We start from the raw sequence: 19015 nt of genomic DNA on the forward strand, positions 1-19015 counted from the left end.
CGAATTACCATAGTGGTCCGAAGTAACGTAAGTCTTGCTATTAATATCCGACACATTACATTTATTGAAACTTATAATTAATTAGGTGAAGCTGGTAAAGCTAGAGTAGTTTGAGCGGAGTAGGAGAAGAAAGCCCATGAAGAACGCTAAACGAACTAAACGTAAGTTGAGTATAAAATTTCATTGCGCTGAACTAATTAATGGAATTTCAGGAATTTTTTAATGCTCGCTAATAAACATTAAGAAATTGGAAATTCGTGCTTTCTTCTGCTATCCAGTTCCGTTGCCGGAGAGCCAACAATTTAAAAAATTCGTTTATCGCCATACTAACTGGGCAATGCTGGGAAGAACGCCAATCAAGACGAGGAGTACTACTGCGTCCCGCGATGGTCAGCCCGTAGGAGGCTCTGTACGAAACGTTGATGGTGGAAACCATGGCAACCACCACTGCAAAGCTTGCAGCGGCGAAGACAATACTCGAATGGTCCAGTGCGACAAGTGCGATGACTGGTACCATTTCGAGTGTGTGGAAGTGAGTCAAGGTGTCGCCTACCGCGATTGGAATTGTCCTACGTGCCTATCTGCCTCTAACGAAGTCAAGAAGAAGGATTCTGCGAAGGTAACATCTTCAGCTGTGAGTACGTCGGCTATCAGCAACCCTTCGATCAGGGTAACATCAGTACCTTTGAATTTCGTTCCCCAAAACCCAACAAGTTTAACCGCCTTGCCCAACGTAACAACCAGTACTCATATTAATGCATCTGCATTGGTAAATGTTCCGTCGAGTACAATATTTCCGCCTATGTCTGTTATTGATAATAGCAGTACACTCAATCCGCCAAATGCCTATTTTTCATCTAGCACGTGCTTTGCGCCTAATATGCTATTGCCACCAAGCATATTTACACTCGCTGGTGGCACAATATCCCACCCCCACACAATTCCACAATTGAACCCGTCTGTTGTGTGTGCTCCAAATATGTTTCCAGAGATGACAGATATAAGACAATGTCTACCATCAACATCTCAACCAAGGCTCCTGCCGACATCAGTAACCGCCAACGTTCCCCTGGCATCCAGCACCATCATTCCGACCACGGTTCCGTTAGTTGGACAAACTTCGAATGAGCTGCTGAAAGTACCGTCAAATAAACCTGGAAAAAACGCGAAGCAAGTTTTCGGGGATACATCAAGTCAGCACTCAGGAACGTCGAAGAGATCCACGAAACACAAACAATTGGAGTTGGAGTTGAAAATGCTGGACGAGGAGAGAAAATTGCAGGAAGAAGAAAACCGGAGGAAACGTGAATACCTTCAAAAGCGGTACGCCCTTTTATTGGAGATTGCCAGTGAATCATCGTCGGTTGCTGAAATCGAAGAAGATAAAAACGAGGATCGAGTGAACGAGTGGATTGAAAATGGTTTGACAGCCGGACAAGTAGCCGGGGATCAGGATCCGATCCCGGAACAACTGCGTTTGAATGTGAACCCGCAGCCACCACCTCCCAACAGCATGCCTCCAATTTGTAACCAGTTTGGTAGGCCCAGACCTGCTCGATGTGAAGCTGTACCCTTGAGCGCTCCTAGAATGTTTCCAACATTAGCGACTGAACGGTACTCTAATATCCCAGCCCATCAACCACAAACGTTTCTTCCGCAGCATCAAGTCGTACACTCTAGGACGCAACGCCCGAATATGAGCCATCAACTAGATAGAGAGCCGAGAATCGCAAATTCATTAGGACTCGGTCGTTCTTCGTTAAGGTACGATATGTTTGAACATGACGAGGGTAATAATTTGACTCGTAGCCAAGTAGTCGCTCGACAAGCCGTCTCACGTGAGCTGCCAACTTTCAGTGGCACCCCTGAAGAATGGCCACTATTCTTTTCCTCGTTCACAACTACGACTGCCATGTGCGGATATACAGCGGAGGAAAATCTTGTCCGTTTGCAGAAATGCCTCACCGGAAAAGCCTTCGAAGCGGTAAAATGTATGTTAATGCACCCGATGAACGTTACTCAAATTATCTCAACTCTTAAAATGCGCTTCGGAAATCCCGAGATCATCGTGCACAATTTAATGGCCAAAATTAGCTCCACGCCGGCGCCTAAAGCCGAGAAATTAGATACTATAATCGAATTCGCTCTCTCTGTTCAAAATTTATGCGCCACAATCGAAGCGTGTCAATTAGAAGAGTATTCCTATAACGTGGCTCTTCTCCGTGAGCTAGTTGATAAATTGCCAACCACTATCAAGCTTGATTGGGCCAGATATCGCCGTAATTTTGCCGCTGTGAATTTGTCAGTTTTCTCAAGTTGGTTGTACGAGCTTGCAGAAGACATTTGTCCCCTTGCAGGGGCGTCTAGTGATTCGAAACTTCAGCGAAGCGGAAAGAACAATCCGGCGTTTCTAAATGCTCATGCCGAGGACGTTGAGGACGAACCAAAGAAGCCGCCTCATCAATCTCCGTCAGGCCAGTTTAAGCATGCAGAAGTGACCTGTGTAGTATGTAAATGCGACTGTCCTACCATAGACAAATGTCAAAGGTTTTACGAGCTGGGGTATAATTCACGATGGGCTGTTGTTAAAGAATTTGGACTTTGCCGAAAGTGCCTTAAGAATCACAAGGGCTCGTGCAAGGTACAGAAGCTCTGCGGTAAAAACGGTTGCGAATTTAAACACCATCAACTTCTACATAATAATCAACGAGATTTAGTAGCTGCTCCAAAAACTGAGGTCAAATCTGCAGCATCACCCGAACACCGCGAACCTAATGCAACTCGTAAGTTCGAGAGTGAGTGCAATATCCATCATCAGATCACTAACAAAACCCTGTTTAGAGTTGTGCCTGTAACTCTTTATGGTCCAGATAAACACATAAAAACTTTCGCGTTTCTCGATGATGGATCTTCCTATACTTTGATGGATGCAACTCTGGCTACTGAATTGGAGGTAGAAGGAAAACGTTCACCACTCTGTCTTAAGTGGACAGGAAACATGGGTCGTTCAGAAAATGACTCAATTAAGTTGAACATTCAGATTTCTGGTACCGGAAATAACGTTAAAAGGTACTGGCTTCATGGAGTACATACTGTCTCTTCTCTAGATCTATTCCGCCAATCTGTTGATGCACAAGAAATGGCGAACCATTACAAACATTTGCGAGGAATTCCTGTAGAATCATATCAGAATGCGCAGCCTCGCATACTGATTGGTATGAAGAATGCAAGTCTGAGCTACCCTTTGAAAGCACGAGAAGGGAAATTAAACGAACCGATAGCAACAAAAACCAGACTAGGGTGGGTTTTTGTTAGCCTATCATGGTGTACAAGTATGCATTTGTACTGAAAGGTCTGATGAATTTCTGGAGAAAGCGGTACGAGAATACTTTTCACTAGAAGGGCTTGGTGTTACCAAACCCGATAAACCACTATTGTGTAAGGAGGATCAGAGAGCGCTAAACATCTTGGATGGAGTTGTCCAGACAGACGACGGACACTATGAAACACGTCTACTCTGGAAATATGATGAATTTCGTTTGCCGAATAGTAAACCGACTGCTTTACGACGATTCCATTGTTTGGATTCCAGGATGAAAAAGGAACCTGAACTAGCTGCTGCTCTTCGTGAAAAAATGAAAGATTATGAGGAAAAGGGCTACATTAGGAAGATTTCGGAAGCAGAACTTCAAGCGTGGATGCAACGTATCTGGTATATTCCGATATTTCCCGTATTCAACGTTAACAAACCGGGAAAATTACGCCTCGTTTGGGATTGTGCAGCGAAAACCGGAAATATTTCTCTGAATTCTATGTTGATAAAGGGTCCTGATCAATTAACTCCGTTGAATAGTGTTCTGTACCGGTTTCGAGAAAATAAGGTTGGAATCACAGGCGATATTAGAGAAATGTTTCTGCAAGTGAGAATCGCAAAAGAAGATCAAGGTTGCCAGCTGTTTTTATGGAAGGATAATCCCAATGATGAAACACCAAGCACATACGTGTCACAAGTCATGACCTTTGGGGCTAGCTGCTCACCAACCTGTGCTCAATTTGTCAAAAACTTGAATGCGGAGAAATATGCCGGCCAATTTCCCAGGGCAGTTGAAGCGATCACTAAGCAGCATTATGTGGATGACATGTTGGTCAGTGTCGAAAGCGAAGAGGAGGCTGTTCAGTTAGCGAAAGATGTTAGATCCATTCACGCTGAAGCTGGGTTTGAAATACGGAATTGGATTTCGAAATCGCCAGCTGTATTTCAAGCTCTGCATCAAGAAAAAACAGCGGACAAAAGCCTTTATGTTGGATCAGAATTGGGAATGGAAAAGGTCCTTGGGATGTGGTGGTGTACGAATTCGGATTGCTTCACATTCAAACTCTCGCCGAAACACGACGCAATGCTTCTGACGGGAGAACGAAAGCCAACTAAAAGGGAGGTACTGCGTACGCTCATGTCCATTTTTGACCCGCTGGGCCTGCTATCCCATGTACTCGTCGGTCTCAAAATTTTGTTCCAGGAGATTTGGCGATCTGCCATAGGTTGGGACGATGAGATACCGGACAATCTATATGAGAAATGGGAGAACTGGTTGCGTATTCTTCCTAAATTGGAAGACGTCTCCATCCCTCGTTGCTACCGTTTGCTGACGTCGATGAGTCCGAATACGTTGGTACAGTTACATACCTTTGTCGACGCTAGTGAGTTGGGTTATGCGGCTGTAGTATATTTGCGTTTTCAACAAGGCAGTACGATAGAGTGTGCGATCGTCGGGGCTAAATCACGTGTAGCGCCACTCAAATTTGTCTCCATTCCCAGACTGGAGTTACAGAGTGCTGTCCTCGGCTCAAGGCTCGCCAAAACAATTTCTGAAGCCTTGTCCTTTAAGATCAACGAACGATTCTTTTCTCAGACCATCGTCAATATTCCCCGTACGTGGCTTGGCGAATCACCGAAATCATTCCTTGCTTAGCGCTTGTACGAGTCGGTTGACTGATTCCCGGTCTCATCGCACGGCACTCTTGCAAAGTATTTTAGGCCTTTTTCTCCCACCGCCCGCGTGGGTTTTTGGTTCAATTTGTGCTCACAATCAATATTAAATTAGTGCAATTGTGTGCTTAGGCGATCGCGCTTCGCGAAGGAAGCGAGCTAGTGAAACTAGCATCGTTCCACCATAAGGAAAGTCATCACCAACTGCATCAACGGTGATTGATTTTTTTCTCCCCGCACCAAGAGCATCAACAAGGCAGAAGGCAAATCGGTCGTTCTGCTACCTACGGTGCGTGGACGAGCTGCTGTATACGGATAAGTATCAATTTGGATATCTATTGAATTGCTTTTACTTCTCCGAACAAACAGTGCTGAGTTCAAGGTTGTTTTCGCTTCTCCTCTGTCTCTCTCCCGGTGCGATTCTTTCGACCGAATTGGGGAGTTGGGTACAAAATAGCCCACTGATTGGTTAAGTTTTTTTTTTTTTTCTTTTTCTTTTTTTTCTTTGTAATTTTGCTTTGCTCATTTAGGGGAGGTGTGTACAAAATAGTCCACTGATAGGTTAATTTTTTTTCTGCATATTTTTTTTTGTTTTTTTTTTTTTTTATTATTATTTTTATTATTTTTTTTTTTATTTGGTTGCGGTTGATTTTTATCCCGCATGGACGATTCGGATGGAGGCAATACGCCTCCAAAAGATCTCGTTGCTCGAACGCGGTTTTACCAACCGTCTTCGGCTGGGCCTTGGGTTGTCTATTTCCGGCGCAAAAATAAGATTTTGAATGTGCTCTCGATCTCTCGAGAGCTGACGCGTAAATATCCAGGGACCGTTATTCACCAAGTGAAGCAATCCAAGCTGCGTGTAACTGCACCTAGTTACAAAGCAGCGAACGAGATTGCTCAGCATGAGGCTTTTGCTGTGGAATACTTTACCTATATTCCGGCACGAGAAGTCGAGGTGGAAGGGAAAATCATCGACGCGAGTCTGACATGTGAAGACATTAAGACTGGCAAAGGTGTTTTTGATAACCGGTCAATTCCTGATGTGGCTATACTGGATTGCAAACAATTGCAATCAGTTTCCATGGAAGGAAATAAGAAAGTTTTTTCGCCGTCAGCCTCGTTTCGAGTGACTTTTCCTGGTTCCGTCCTCCCGAAATTTGTTTGCATTGATAGTGTTTTTTACCCAGTGCGTCTTTACGTGCCGAAGGTATTCAATTGTACCAACTGCAAGCAGCTTGGCCACAGTGCTAGCTTTTGCGACAACAAGCCCCGTTGTGGCAAATGCAACCAAGCTCATTCAGAAGATGCTTGCACACAGGAAGCTGAAAAATGCAGCTACTGTAGCAAGGATCTGCATGACTTGCAGAAATGCCCGGCATACAAAAAGCGCATTCGAAATGAGAGTCGCTCAATTGTGAAGCGCTCCAAGAAGACGTATGCGGAAATGGTGAAAGCTTTGAATCCGCCTGCAAAAGAGTCTTCATCAGCCATCCCAGTTGGTAACTCTTTTCAAGAGTTGTCTTCCGATGAAGCGAACGACGACGAAACCGATGGGGGAGATTCTTCGGAGGTACACGCACCCGGTAAAAGAAAGTCTCCATCTTCTCCGGGACTGCGCCGAAAGGTAATGAAGGTAATTATTTGCTGAACTATATATAGGATGTAATTTCTTAAGGATTATTATTGTTGTATAGCTTAAAACCTATGAACTCGCAAAGCTAACCTATCACAGATCTCGGATATCTTAGAACGAATTACCATAGTGGTCCGAAGTAACGTAAGTCTTGCTATTAATATCCGACACATTACATTTATTGAAACTTATAATTAATTAGGTGAAGCTGGTAAAGCTAGAGTAGTTTGAGCGGAGTAGGAGAAGAAAGCCCATGAAGAACGCTAAACGAACTAAACGTAAGTTGAGTATAAAATTTCATTGCGTTGAACTAATTAATGGAATTTCAGGAATTTTTTAATGCTCGCTAATAAACATTAAGAAATTGGAAATTCGTGCTTTCTTCTGCTATCCAGTTCCGTTGGCCGGAGAGCCAACAGCCGTTATGCCAATGGCTATAATGCCAAATGGCTTTAGGCCAAATGGGGTAGAGCCGAAGGTGTTACAGCTCATACAAAACTCGAAAAATATTCTTAAAAAATGCGTTACGAGGGGGTGGGTGGGTGTCAAAAATGACCATTTTTGACAAACAACGCCATGAAAATCCTGTCACCTTATTAGGTGATTATTGTATAAGTTTGCCATTATTTTAAGGCAAGTGCAAAAATCGACATGTTTGGTAACATGTGATTAGGGTTTATTCACAAATTTCATAACGCCAAAAATGGCCATTTTCGACACCCACCCACCCCCTCGTAACACTTTTTGTATGAATATTTTATAAATTTTGTATGATCCGTAACATCACGAGGACACCCACCCACCCCCTTTAGCGTTATGAAATTTGTGAATGGGCCCTTAGGCTTGACTAAACTTGTATCCATTATCTATACCGGAACAGTTGTTCTAGCGATTGGGATGAAAAAAAATTCAAAACATGCTTCTTAAAAACTCTCGGAGAAGATTTTCCGGAGGGCCATTTGACAGTCCATTGATATTTTTTTCCTAGAATCTGAAAGAGATGAATCCAAATGTCCTGTTATTATTGGAAAGAGGCTTGAAAATGAAAATTAGGGCAATTCGCTTTATGTTGAACGGCTAAAAACCTCGCCTATTGTTGAACAACCCGTGGATTCCTTAGGCAGCGTCTATGTATTACGTAACGCTAAAATTGGAAATTTTCGACCCCCTCCCCATTCTCTGTAACGCTTTTTGTATGAAAAATTTCAAATTTTTGTATGAGCCGTAACGCTTGAGCCTACTTTCCCCCTCCCCCTAGAGCGTTACGTAATTTGTGGATGCCGCCTTATGGTGTATTCAACAATTAACGAGCATTTTGACCGTTCAACAATTTACGAATTACCCTATATGGTTTATATTCTGTGAGTTTGATGGACATTTCTCTTGCGTCAAAGAGCTCGAAAACAGCGTTCGCTAAAACAGTTAAACACATTCGGGTTGGCTTCACAAATATTTAAAATCGGAAATGTATCAAACTTACTGCTTAATTATATAATAGGTCAAGACATTGAACCGTGTAGGAATGCTGAATTTGTTTCGCTTGCATAGAGTCATGCCTTCAAAGTGTTTTGAATAAGTTTTGATGGTAAATTTCTTCTGATAATACGGTAAATAGGAAACCATTCTAACATCACAAATTCTATGAGTGCACTCATACCATCAAAAGAGCGTAACTCCAAAACATGCATACATGCAGTTGAGCCATAGAAAATGGCTGTTAGGTACAAATTTGATGAGGGTGCTTTGTGAAGGCCCAAACTGTCCGATTTATTTTTCGCGCGCTCGGAATGTTTTTTTTTCAGTTAACACTTCATTCGCGCGCCATCGGAGTTATTTTATATTCCTGCTTATACGTGTTGACACTGCGATTGTAACTGTTCAGTCGAGAATGGATTACCAATTGGTGAGCTCGTTTCATGCTGGTAATAACACATTTGTATCTTAACATGTATTTTTTATGTTTTATAAAATTTCGAGATTCAAACCTTCGAATAGTTCGATGTTTAAGATGTCGACGCATTGATAGATAACTTTTTAAACAGAGGTTACACGAATCGCATCACTTACCAAGGTGAATCCTGATCATGTAGCTTTGAAGCCATCCCACTAACAAAACTCCTTCCCGTGGCAACCATGAAGATGCAGAGGTATACTCGGTCTTTAGTAACAATGGAGGTCACACTAACATTCCTTCCCCTCACATTTCACATGAGCGTAAGGACGTGGCCGGCGCCGTTATTGACATTACTAATTTCAGAGTCTTTGAAAATGTACATTGAAGATGGTATGCTACTCCCAAGCTACATCTGTTGGTTCCCTGTACAATTTCGATGATTCTTGTCAATCACGGGGTAGCAACTACGAATTGTACGGTCATCAATCTGCCCATACTCGCATAACAGTCCCATTTATATAGGAAATCCCATATAATATGGGACTGTTATGCGAGTATGGGCAGCAATGCTCATGCTCAGAAAATGGCTGTTAGGTATAAATTTGATGGGGTATTTAAGAAATTATGCTTACGGTCTGAAGAGCACCGTGGAAGTATTTGCACAAAATTGAACATTAACGTCATACTCACTTGAATCCTTGTCGGACATCTGCGAAGTTTGCATCTGCAGGACGCTCCTGGTGTCGGAATGCTTCTCGTGGTCGTGTTCCATTCCGCTTCCGGCGTTGGCCAGCTGCACCTCGTACACTTCGCGCCAGATTGCGAGCATCTGCTGGACCGTTTCCAGTGCCGTCTCCACATCCTTTAGGTACAGTTCAAGATGGGCTTTGACGTGCAGTAGGTTTAGATTGTCGGGAAATTCTTCAGTGGCATCCTGGACAACTGCTAGAGCTTCCTTGGGGCGCCGATTGGCCGTTAGGAGGAGCGCGAACAGGTGCAAACTTGAAGCGTGTTCTGCGCGGAGGGACAAGGCGTTGGTAATGTGGAGAAGGGCCTCGGTAATGTTGTAGTTGAAAGCATGTTGGCAAGCTAGGTAATATGCTGACAGGTGATCATGCGGATCTTGTTGGACAGCTTTCTCTAACGCCTCGAAGGCGAGTTTGTTGTAGCGATCTTTTTCCGAGACCAACGTCGAAGAGACTGCCACCTGCTGCAGACCGATTCCTACATAGAGCTGAGCCCGAGATCGCCTGATGCCTTTGATTTCCTTAACCAGGGCTTGTTCAGCAAAATCCAGCCCTTCCTTGATCTGATCGAGATGTTCGTAGCATAACCGGGCAGCCATCAGACAACTCAAGCTGTCCATCGGTTCCAGTTTGGAATGTTCCTTCAAAGCACAAACCGCGTGCTTGTAGCGACCCATGGAAATCAAACAAACTGCGTACTGCTTCCACACGTGACTCTCCCCAAAGGCAAACTTCAGTGCCTTCTCCAAGGAATCGTGCAGCAACCCCACCTGGTTCCAACGCACCGTGGCCAACGTCATCAAATCATAGATCGCGGTCGCGTTGCCCAGCGAATGAATCCTCGCTTCCTTGAACTCCGGACTCTGCGATAGAACCGCGTCCCTCACGGCCAAAGCTTCCGCAATTAGCAACAGAAGAATCGTCTCCTCATGCTGATTCCTCGGAATGAACTGCTGTCTGGCCGCATACTTCTTCGGCTCCCACAGGCTCTTGTTTTTCGAGCCACTCTTGCCGGACGCCAATCCACTCGGAGGAGTATAGATCGTCCCGGAAACACCCCTCAGCAGCACTTCGGCCAACTGTCTGGCCAGCGTCAACCTCAGCGTCTGAGTGGCCTTCGTCTCGACCGCATTCAGCATCACCCTGTACCGATCAATGGCATTCTGCAGTTTGCCCGTCTTGATCAGCACAATTGGTGCCCGCTGAAGTCCCGTCTCCAACACGGCTCCCACCTGACGCACCTCTACCTGGCTGCTGCTACTGTCCTGCTGTTGCAACTGTTGCTGCTGCTGTTGACCCTGCAGGTACAAGATACCCAAGTCGGCCGCCCGCTCGAAACACGTGATCATCTCTGCTTCCTGTTCGGCTTGCTTGAACTTGGACGGCGCTTTGCCCACCTTCTTCTCCAAGCACATGCCCTTGATGGCGTAGGATTCCGCCAGAATTCGAATGCTTCGCCTAGAATGAAACAGAAAATTTAAGCAAACACTACTACACAGGGATGTCAGGTTGGAGGACATTTGAGTAGAGCGGAAGACATTTCAGACAATTCTGAAAAATCCCTTCATGGATTCCACCAGTCTAGCCCAGAGGTCTAAGAAAATCCCTTTTTTTTTATTACGTTAGCCTGTTAGACACCTGGCATCCCAACCAACCTCCCATCCATTTCCCATAAATACTCACGGCGACAGGTGCTTCTCCGACAGGGTGTTCAACTCGGCCAGCACAAAGCTCTGCAGCGACTCGTCGTACTGACCGCAGGCAAAGAACAGCTTCGCCAGCAACAGATGCGCATCCAGAGCAATTCCCGCCTTCTTGCCACTCTCTCCAATCACCGAATTCAGATACCGTTTGGCATCCGTCAGGCCCAGTTTCGCTTTTAGGACGTTGTCCTCGATTGGCGGATTTTCCTCCAAATAACTCTCCAGTTTGCCTTCCCCCATCAGGAAGTTGGCCAGACTCTCTGTCCCGAAACGAAATATCCATTAAATTCTATTCACCCAAACGGGAACAATTTTGTGACTCACCAACTTGCGGATAACCGGACTTCAGCTCGTCGGCCAATTCAATTACCCGTGACCATTTTCCTTCGCCGCGGCACTGCTCGATGGTGGTTTCGAGCTTCGTCACCTGATTCCGATTCCGTCCGGTCATCGTTTCAAAGCCTTAGAAGAAGCACTATCGATTTTAAATATTGATTTTGTTTTCAGGCTGAAAGTTTTCCGATTACACAAAACTCCGTTCTGCTGCCAGCTGATGACTGCGACTGAAGTTTTCCTTTTTGCGATTTTGTTTTACTTCAGCTTTCTTGTTTTTGTTGTGGTGACTGTTCTAGGGGTGTTTTCTATTACTAGGCCTTTTTGCAAATGAAAATTCAAGCATAATTCCTTATTACGGCGTATCGATCAAAAGTAAATTTGCAAAGAGATTGCAAATTACGTTTAGTGAACTCTGATAAAAAATACTATACAAATACAATATAGCGTTTTGTAACAGTACCATGCAAAACATTGGAAGCAGTTTATTGTAAAATAAAAAAAATACAGTCAACTCTCCACACTTAATTTATTTCGCCGAGGCCGCAAAACAAATTACCGTGAACTTTCGGTAAATGTTCAAAGTGCCGAACACCACTACAAAATGCAAAATTGGGTCCTAAAATGTTTAATGAATTCTTGTTTTTATTTAATAATACGAAAGAGCATGTTCTTGCAACTACTTTAGCATTTTTTCTAACTCAAATAACGGCTATAACATTTTTAAACTTCAATTTTAAAAATGATTCCAAATATGAACCTTGACACTTGTGATCATGTTTGACATTCACAGTTTCGACAAAAATGCCACAGGGCATATAGTTTTAACACTGGGGTTGTTCCTATCTGACATTTCAGCAGGGACACGGAAAACAAAATATACATAAAATTTGAGTTTAAACCAAAGGGTGGAACAAAATCTCGAAGATCATAAAAAAATGTTTTTTTGGACTTAAACAAATGAAAATCATTTAAAAATTGAGTAAACATGTGTTTTTGCCCTAAACTTAAGCGTTTGATACTAAAATTGGGACAGGGCTTTAGGACCCAATTCATCCAACTGTCAAAACTTACTGAGCAAATCGGCAATGCTTTGCTATTTTCGGCATTGCATAAATTTATCACTGCAAATACGCCCGTATGATACTCAACGCGAGAAATGATCGTAGTTGCCCGTTATACCCACATTTTACAAATTTAGTTCATACCTTGCTTAATGCGTAGTATGCACCTGAAACGTAAAGCGCTCAAGTAAAATTTCTCCTTTTTACCGAAGTAATTTTGACAGCTGATCCAATATGAGCGAAATGTCACTTTTACTTGCGGAATAATTGAGCGGCACATTTTTCCGTACGGAAAAGTGACAGCTCCATTTGATTTGTACAGCAGGCGTTACCGATGTTATGAAATCAGCTCTACTTCTCAGCAGCGTACAGCTCAAGTAATTTCGGTAGCGGAATCATTCCTTGACCGTTTCTTTTCCTATCCTTTTGCACAGTACTTATGATCAGCGTACCGGCCATAAACAAACAAACAATACGCAATAAAACACTATTTTTGACCGCTTGATTATATGGGGATCCCCCATGGACCGATGCACGAGTTCACTAATTTGACGTTTGAGCGGTGTCGAATTCACTGGTTTCCATCAAGGAAGAAGCACCTTGTTTCGATAACCGTAACAATTTTTTGAGCTTCCAAGATAAGAACAGCAAGCGCAGTTATCCACTGACAAGAGTTGATGAGGCAATGCTACAAAGTTGGATCTCCAAGGATGTTGCTAAGGGAACGACACTAATCAATTTCGTTTCAATAGGGTCCTAAAGCCCTGTCCCAATGATACTGCCAAACGCTTTATTTTAGGCCAAAAACACATGTTTACTCAATTTTATAATGTTTTATTTATTTATTTATTTATTTATTTATTGAAGTTGTTATTCATCTGACATCTGTTTGTCTTAATGAAAAACTATAAGGGTACATCCCTATGGGGTTGTACGAACTGGTGACGAAGGACCACGATGGTTAACTTAACTGAATTTGATGTCGTTCTTGTTGCTCGTTTTGACTTCATATTGTTTTCAGTGCTCGAAACTTTCGTGAATATTTATGCATATAACGATTTGCAGCCAAGTGTACGTTTAATCATGTCCTAAATCTAGAGGAATTCGCGATTAGGGCCTATCTGACAAATCAATAACAATGAGAAAATAATCAATGAAATTTTCATGTGCAATTTTAAATTCCAATTGGAGAAAATATACTCAAACTTTAAATTTTTCACATTAAAACATATTTCATAAACCTAGTTTTAAAATCCTCATCAATACCACACACATCTCCTACAATTCCCCTAGCTATTTCGTACTCAAAAAATCTTTAAAGGTTTCGCCTAAAACGTACTCGAGAATGCCAGTATCGCCCAATGTTATGAGCCTATAATCGATATTATTTTCAGTGTCGCCTGTCACTTTGCGCCGTGTTTACATTCTGGTTTCAATTAAGCCCGCCATGTACGCCTTGTTTATTTTTTGTTTGCAGTGTCGCCGTTTACTCTCGCCGTGTTTTGATTTCGATTTCAGATGCGCCCATCACTTTGATAAACAAAAACACAGGCGTAATCAGTAAAGTGTGTGGTTTTGCATGACGTGAAGTTTCGCCTTCTACAAACTTGCGTTTTTTGAATAGTTAAATTATCGATAGGGGAAAAGTTCAAGTGCAGTGAATAGACAATCGAGCTACAATTTCAACGCTTTATTTTCTTAAATTGTGTACATTTTGTCAGTTTCGCCTGATTCGCGAATCTTTCTAGAAATATACATTATCTTTATCCGATGAATTCGTCATATTTATCTATGAAAATGTGCAATTTCACTTCAGGTTGTATGATCATTTTGAAATTATATAAGTAACCTCCTATGAAATATATGATAGCATTGGAAAGAAGTTATTCGAGGATTATAATGAAAGCTTCAGTCATCGCTTTGTTGATCTTATGGTTTGAGAGAAATATTATTCATTGCTTGGCAATGTGATAAATAAAGTCGGAAATATTACTCTGTTAACTCTCTTACACACATTTGGAGGCACTGAAAAGAGCCAAAGGCTTTGTTAGCTTGGATGCTGTCATAGATGAATCGCACTACAGGATGTTATCAGATGATTGCCATGGTTAAACGAAGAATCCCCAACGCAAGTGTAGAAATTTGTATAAGTTCTCTGCTTATAAGACGAACCAGTTGAATGTTTCGTGGTGTGGATGGCACACATCGGCAACAGCTATTAGATCACACGGCTGAAGTCGAAATCTGAAAACGTAGCTTAAGTTTGAAATCTTGAGCGATACCACAAGCCGGACGCTCGATTTGTCTAATAGTAGTAATGATGCCTAACGGGCTTGATTCTTGACTGCACCACAGATGAGTTTATCACGAGCCGAAATATCATAAACTAGATGCTGAGGAGCTCTTACCAGCTCGAAAGCGAAAATGGAATGAAACCGAATCCGGCGAAGGAAGCATGCTTTAAACGCTTAGATTAGCAGATTATGCTCCTCCCATTCGTGCTCTTCTCTTCTTGTCGACCAATCTGGAAAATGGGTATGTGCCAATAATGTGTTGGGCTTAGAATTACTTGAAAATTGCGAAAAATAATGCGTGAGAAATTGATCAAACATGAATAGTTGGAATGCTTGACATTTACTAAATATTCTATAGATAGCTATTGATAATCAATAGTTTTCCTTAGTATGAAGGTGAATTTCTGATTAATGCGTGCCAAAATGATGAAAATTGTTCAATCAGAATTTCTCTTCAAAACCATTCTAAATATGACGCAATTTTGTTACATGTGATAATTTTCATAATCGAAATGCTCCAATAAAATATGGCAAATCAAAGACACTGTTGGAAATGTCACTCTAGTTTACATTCGTTGTGAAATGTTGAGCACTCACCTCGACGGCACAGCAAGGCGTCCACGAATAGTCTCAAATTGTCGTGCCATCAATTATTCATGACAAATTAAATTTTGTACGAAACTGTGAGATTGATTGAGGAATATAAGATGTAATAAGGTCGGGAATATTATTCTTTCAACTCTTTTCCACAAATTTGATGGCCCTGACAAGGGCCGATGGCTTTCTTAGCCTCGATACGGTCACAGATAAATAGCACTCCGGGATTGATCAGTTGATTGCCATTGTCCTTGGATGGCGCACAACAGCAACGGGTAGTGGATTACCGGGCACAAGGCGAAATCTGGAAACGATGCTCACTCTTGAAATCTTGAGCGATTTCATAAGTCCGACGCTTGATTCGCTGCTCTTTCCTCTTCGGATCAGCTTCTGGAATTTAACTCCTAACGGGTTTGCTTCTTGACCACCGACCACCAGACGCTGGATCGCTAGCTTGAAGGACGTCGCTGCGCAGGAACGGAGGAGCTCTTGCCATCTCGAATGTCGAAACGGAATGAAACCGTATCCAACGAAGGAAGCATGCTGTATACCCTTAGATTAGCAGATTATGCTCCTCCCATTCGTGCTCTTCTCTTTCTAATCGACCAATCTGGGAAATGCATATGTGCCAATAATGAGGTGGACTTAGAATTACTTGATAATTGCGAAAAATGATAATGCGTGAGAAATTGGTCGAACATGAATGAAAGGGTTGACAATTACTAAATATTCAATAGTTCGCTATTGATAATCAATAGTTTTCTTTAATATGAAGGTAAATTTCTGATCCATGGTGCCAAAATTATGAAAATTGTTCTATCAGAATTTCTTTTCAAAAGCATTCTAAACATGTCGCAATTTTGTTACATGTGATCATTTTCGTAATCGAAGTGTTCTCATAAAATATGGCAAATCAAAGACACTGTCGGAAATTCCACTCTAGTTTACAATCGTTGTGAAATGTTGATCACTCACCCGACGGCACTGCAGCAGCGTCCACGAATAGTCTCAAATTGACGTGCCATCAATTATTCATAACAAATTAAATTTTGTACGAAGCTGCGAGATTGATTGAGGAATATAAGATGTAATAAGGTCGGAAATATTATTCCTTCAACTCTTTTCCACAAATTTGATGGCCCTGACAAGGGCCGAAGGCTTTCTTAGCCTCGATACGGTTACAGATAATTAGCACTACGGGATGTTATCAGTTGATTGCCATGGTCAAACGGGGAATTTGCTTATACGACGAACCAGCTGAATGGTTCGTGACGTGGATGGCGCACAACAGCAACGGGTATTGGATCCCCGGGCACAAGTCGAAATCTGGAAACGATGCTCACTTTTGAAATCTTGAGCGATTTCACTAGTCCGACGCTCGATTAGCAGCAGCTCCTCGGATCAGCAACTCTGGGGGCTTCTGGTAATTGGCTCCTAACAGGCTTGCTTCTTGACCACCGATGCTGAATTTATTTATCACGAGTCGAAATCTGGGAGCGCGAATAAATTTGCGGCGACGATGACGATGGCTTGGTCGCTTTTCCGAGCGGCAGTAGTCTTGCGTCTTCCTCTTTCGACGACACAAATTGGACTGTGACGCGGGTGCAAAAGCAAAACGGGAATGACTCGCTCGATCGTGTTCACAGTCCGACCGCAAAAAAAAGACTGAGGGAAGAAGTTGTTGTTGTTGTTGTTTGAGAGGGACTTTAACCCGAAGGTCATTCGTCCCTTATCGCAGGTTTTTAAAGGTGGTCCAGTAATCCAGTGGTGGTTAAAAATGCGATTAAAGCTTCCTCGTTTGGTGGCGATAACGTCTCTTCCAGGGTGCCGTCCAAATTACAAGCCAAGCGTTCAGTGTTGTAACATTGACAGTCAATCAAAATATGGTGGACAGTTAAGGGGGTACCGCAAGATGTGCAAGTAGGGGGATCTATTTTGTCAATACGGTAACTATGGGTTAAACGGGTGTGGCCAATTCGTAAACGGGTTAAAATGCGACGATGTTTGGGGTTAATGTTATCGGGCCAGGGGAAAGTGGATGATTTTAATCTTCTGAGAGCAATATCCCTGCTGTTGTACCATTTAGTGCTCCAGGAGTCATGGATCTTCTCCTTAGTCCATCTCTGAGCGTCGATGGATGGAATAGAAACATCCTCTGGGTTCATGCTGCGACCTACACCTGCTAACCGGTCAGCCTCCTCATTACCGTGGATGCCAGAGTGACCTGGCACCCAACAGAAGGTGGCTCTGTTGACCAAAGCAAGTCTTTCGGCCTCCTGAAGCCAGGGGTGTTTCAAGGAGTAAGAATCCATTTCTCGAAGACAACTAGCAGAATCGCTGAAGATTACTATGGGATGATCCGATAGGGTGGAACAGAGGTGAGTGGCTTTTAGAAGGGCATATGCTTCGGCACTAAATATGGAACAAGATGGGGGGAGGGCAGAACTGATGTTTGGGAGTGTAGAGTAGCTAGCAATGCCATAACCAACATAACCATTACATACAGAACCATCTGTATATATTGTTAGGTGGTTGGAGTATTTTTCAGAGCGGAGTTTGTTGAAGTGTGATTGAATTATAGAAGGTGGATCACCAGCTTTGACCTGATCTAGAAGAGAGAGATCTATTATGGGGGTGGGTTGATTCCATGACTTGGTTTTGGATCTAGGTAATACAGCTATTTCTGGAAGCGATTGGTTTGTGAGGGATTGGAATAAGTCAGAGGCTCGTGTGACCAGGGGAACGTCATTTCGACCCCCCAGACTCAGCCATCTGATAGCTTTGGAAACAACGTTAGTTGTTAAGGAATAGTCAAAAGGGAGTTGTCCGCATTCAGCCATAATGGATAAGATGGGACTGGTAGCAAAAGCTCCTGAAGCTAGACGGACAGCTTTATTATACAGTGGGCTTAATTTGTTGCTTACCAAATCACCACCTCTGCTGAAGAGGCCAACACCATAGAACATCTTAGGTAGAATCCAACTGTTGACGATTTGTAGGATAGATGTTCGGTGGGCGCAAGGTATACGGGAGCCGATTACTTTTATGAGATTAAGTCTTTGGTTGATGGATTTGCGGACGCTATTAAGGTGCTGCCTGAAGCTAAGGGTTCGGTCGAGATGAATACCAAGGATTTTGAGGGATATTTGGGATTTTATAATTGTATTATTTAAAATGATGTCGGGAAGTTTTGACATCTTTTTTCTGTTGCGACTGATGTGTAGAAGTTGGGATTTTTCAGGGGATATAGTGAAACCGTGTTCGTCAGCCCATTTTGAAACACTCAGAACTGCTGATTGAATTCGTTTTCTGGACAGAGATTTTATGCTGTGGAAGGTGAGTATGGTGATGTCGTCAGCATAGACTAGTATGAAGATATTGGGCGGAATGTCCTTGAATAGCGATTGGATGCAGATGAGGAAGAGTGTTGGGGCAATTACCGAACCTTGAGGAATACCGTTTTCTTGACATCTCAACTCAGATCGGTTGTTGCCTAAGATGACCCTAAATCTCCTATCCTGAAGGAAGCTTTGGACGTAATGACCCATGCGACCTTTGATTCCCCATTCTTCAAAAGATTTGAGAATGGGAAAACGCCACGCACGGTCGTATGCTTTCGACAAGTCAAGGGATACAACGTCACCATGCATTCCCCTTTCCAGGTGAGAGTTAATGATATCCTCAAGTTCGGTAAGATAGTCATCAGTGCTTTTATCTGGGCGGAAAGCAAACTGTCGATTATCTAGTAAACCACGAGATTC

The 19015-nt window shown here is 42.9% G+C and overlaps 1 protein-coding gene across 1 annotated transcript in view; it reads right to left on the reverse strand.

The window, feature by feature from the left end:
* The window catches only part of LOC5573474 (tetratricopeptide repeat protein 7B), a 30155-nt gene extending 18596 nt beyond the window's left edge, over positions 1 to 11559 (reverse strand). Inside the window, exons 1-3 of the mRNA XM_021849715.1 lie at positions 11291 to 11559; positions 10947 to 11226; positions 9208 to 10721 (exon numbers count right to left, since the gene is read on the reverse strand). Coding sequence (XP_021705407.1) covers positions 9208 to 10721; positions 10947 to 11226; positions 11291 to 11417 — 1921 coding nt within the window. The 5' untranslated portion in view covers positions 11418 to 11559. The remainder of the gene's footprint in view (positions 1 to 9207; positions 10722 to 10946; positions 11227 to 11290) is intronic.
* Between the last annotated feature and the right edge of the window lie 7456 nt (positions 11560 to 19015).

The sequence above is a fragment of the Aedes aegypti genome, chromosome 3, assembly GCF_002204515.2.
Source record: "Aedes aegypti strain LVP_AGWG chromosome 3, AaegL5.0 Primary Assembly, whole genome shotgun sequence".
NCBI classification, from domain to species: domain Eukaryota; kingdom Metazoa; phylum Arthropoda; class Insecta; order Diptera; family Culicidae; genus Aedes; species Aedes aegypti.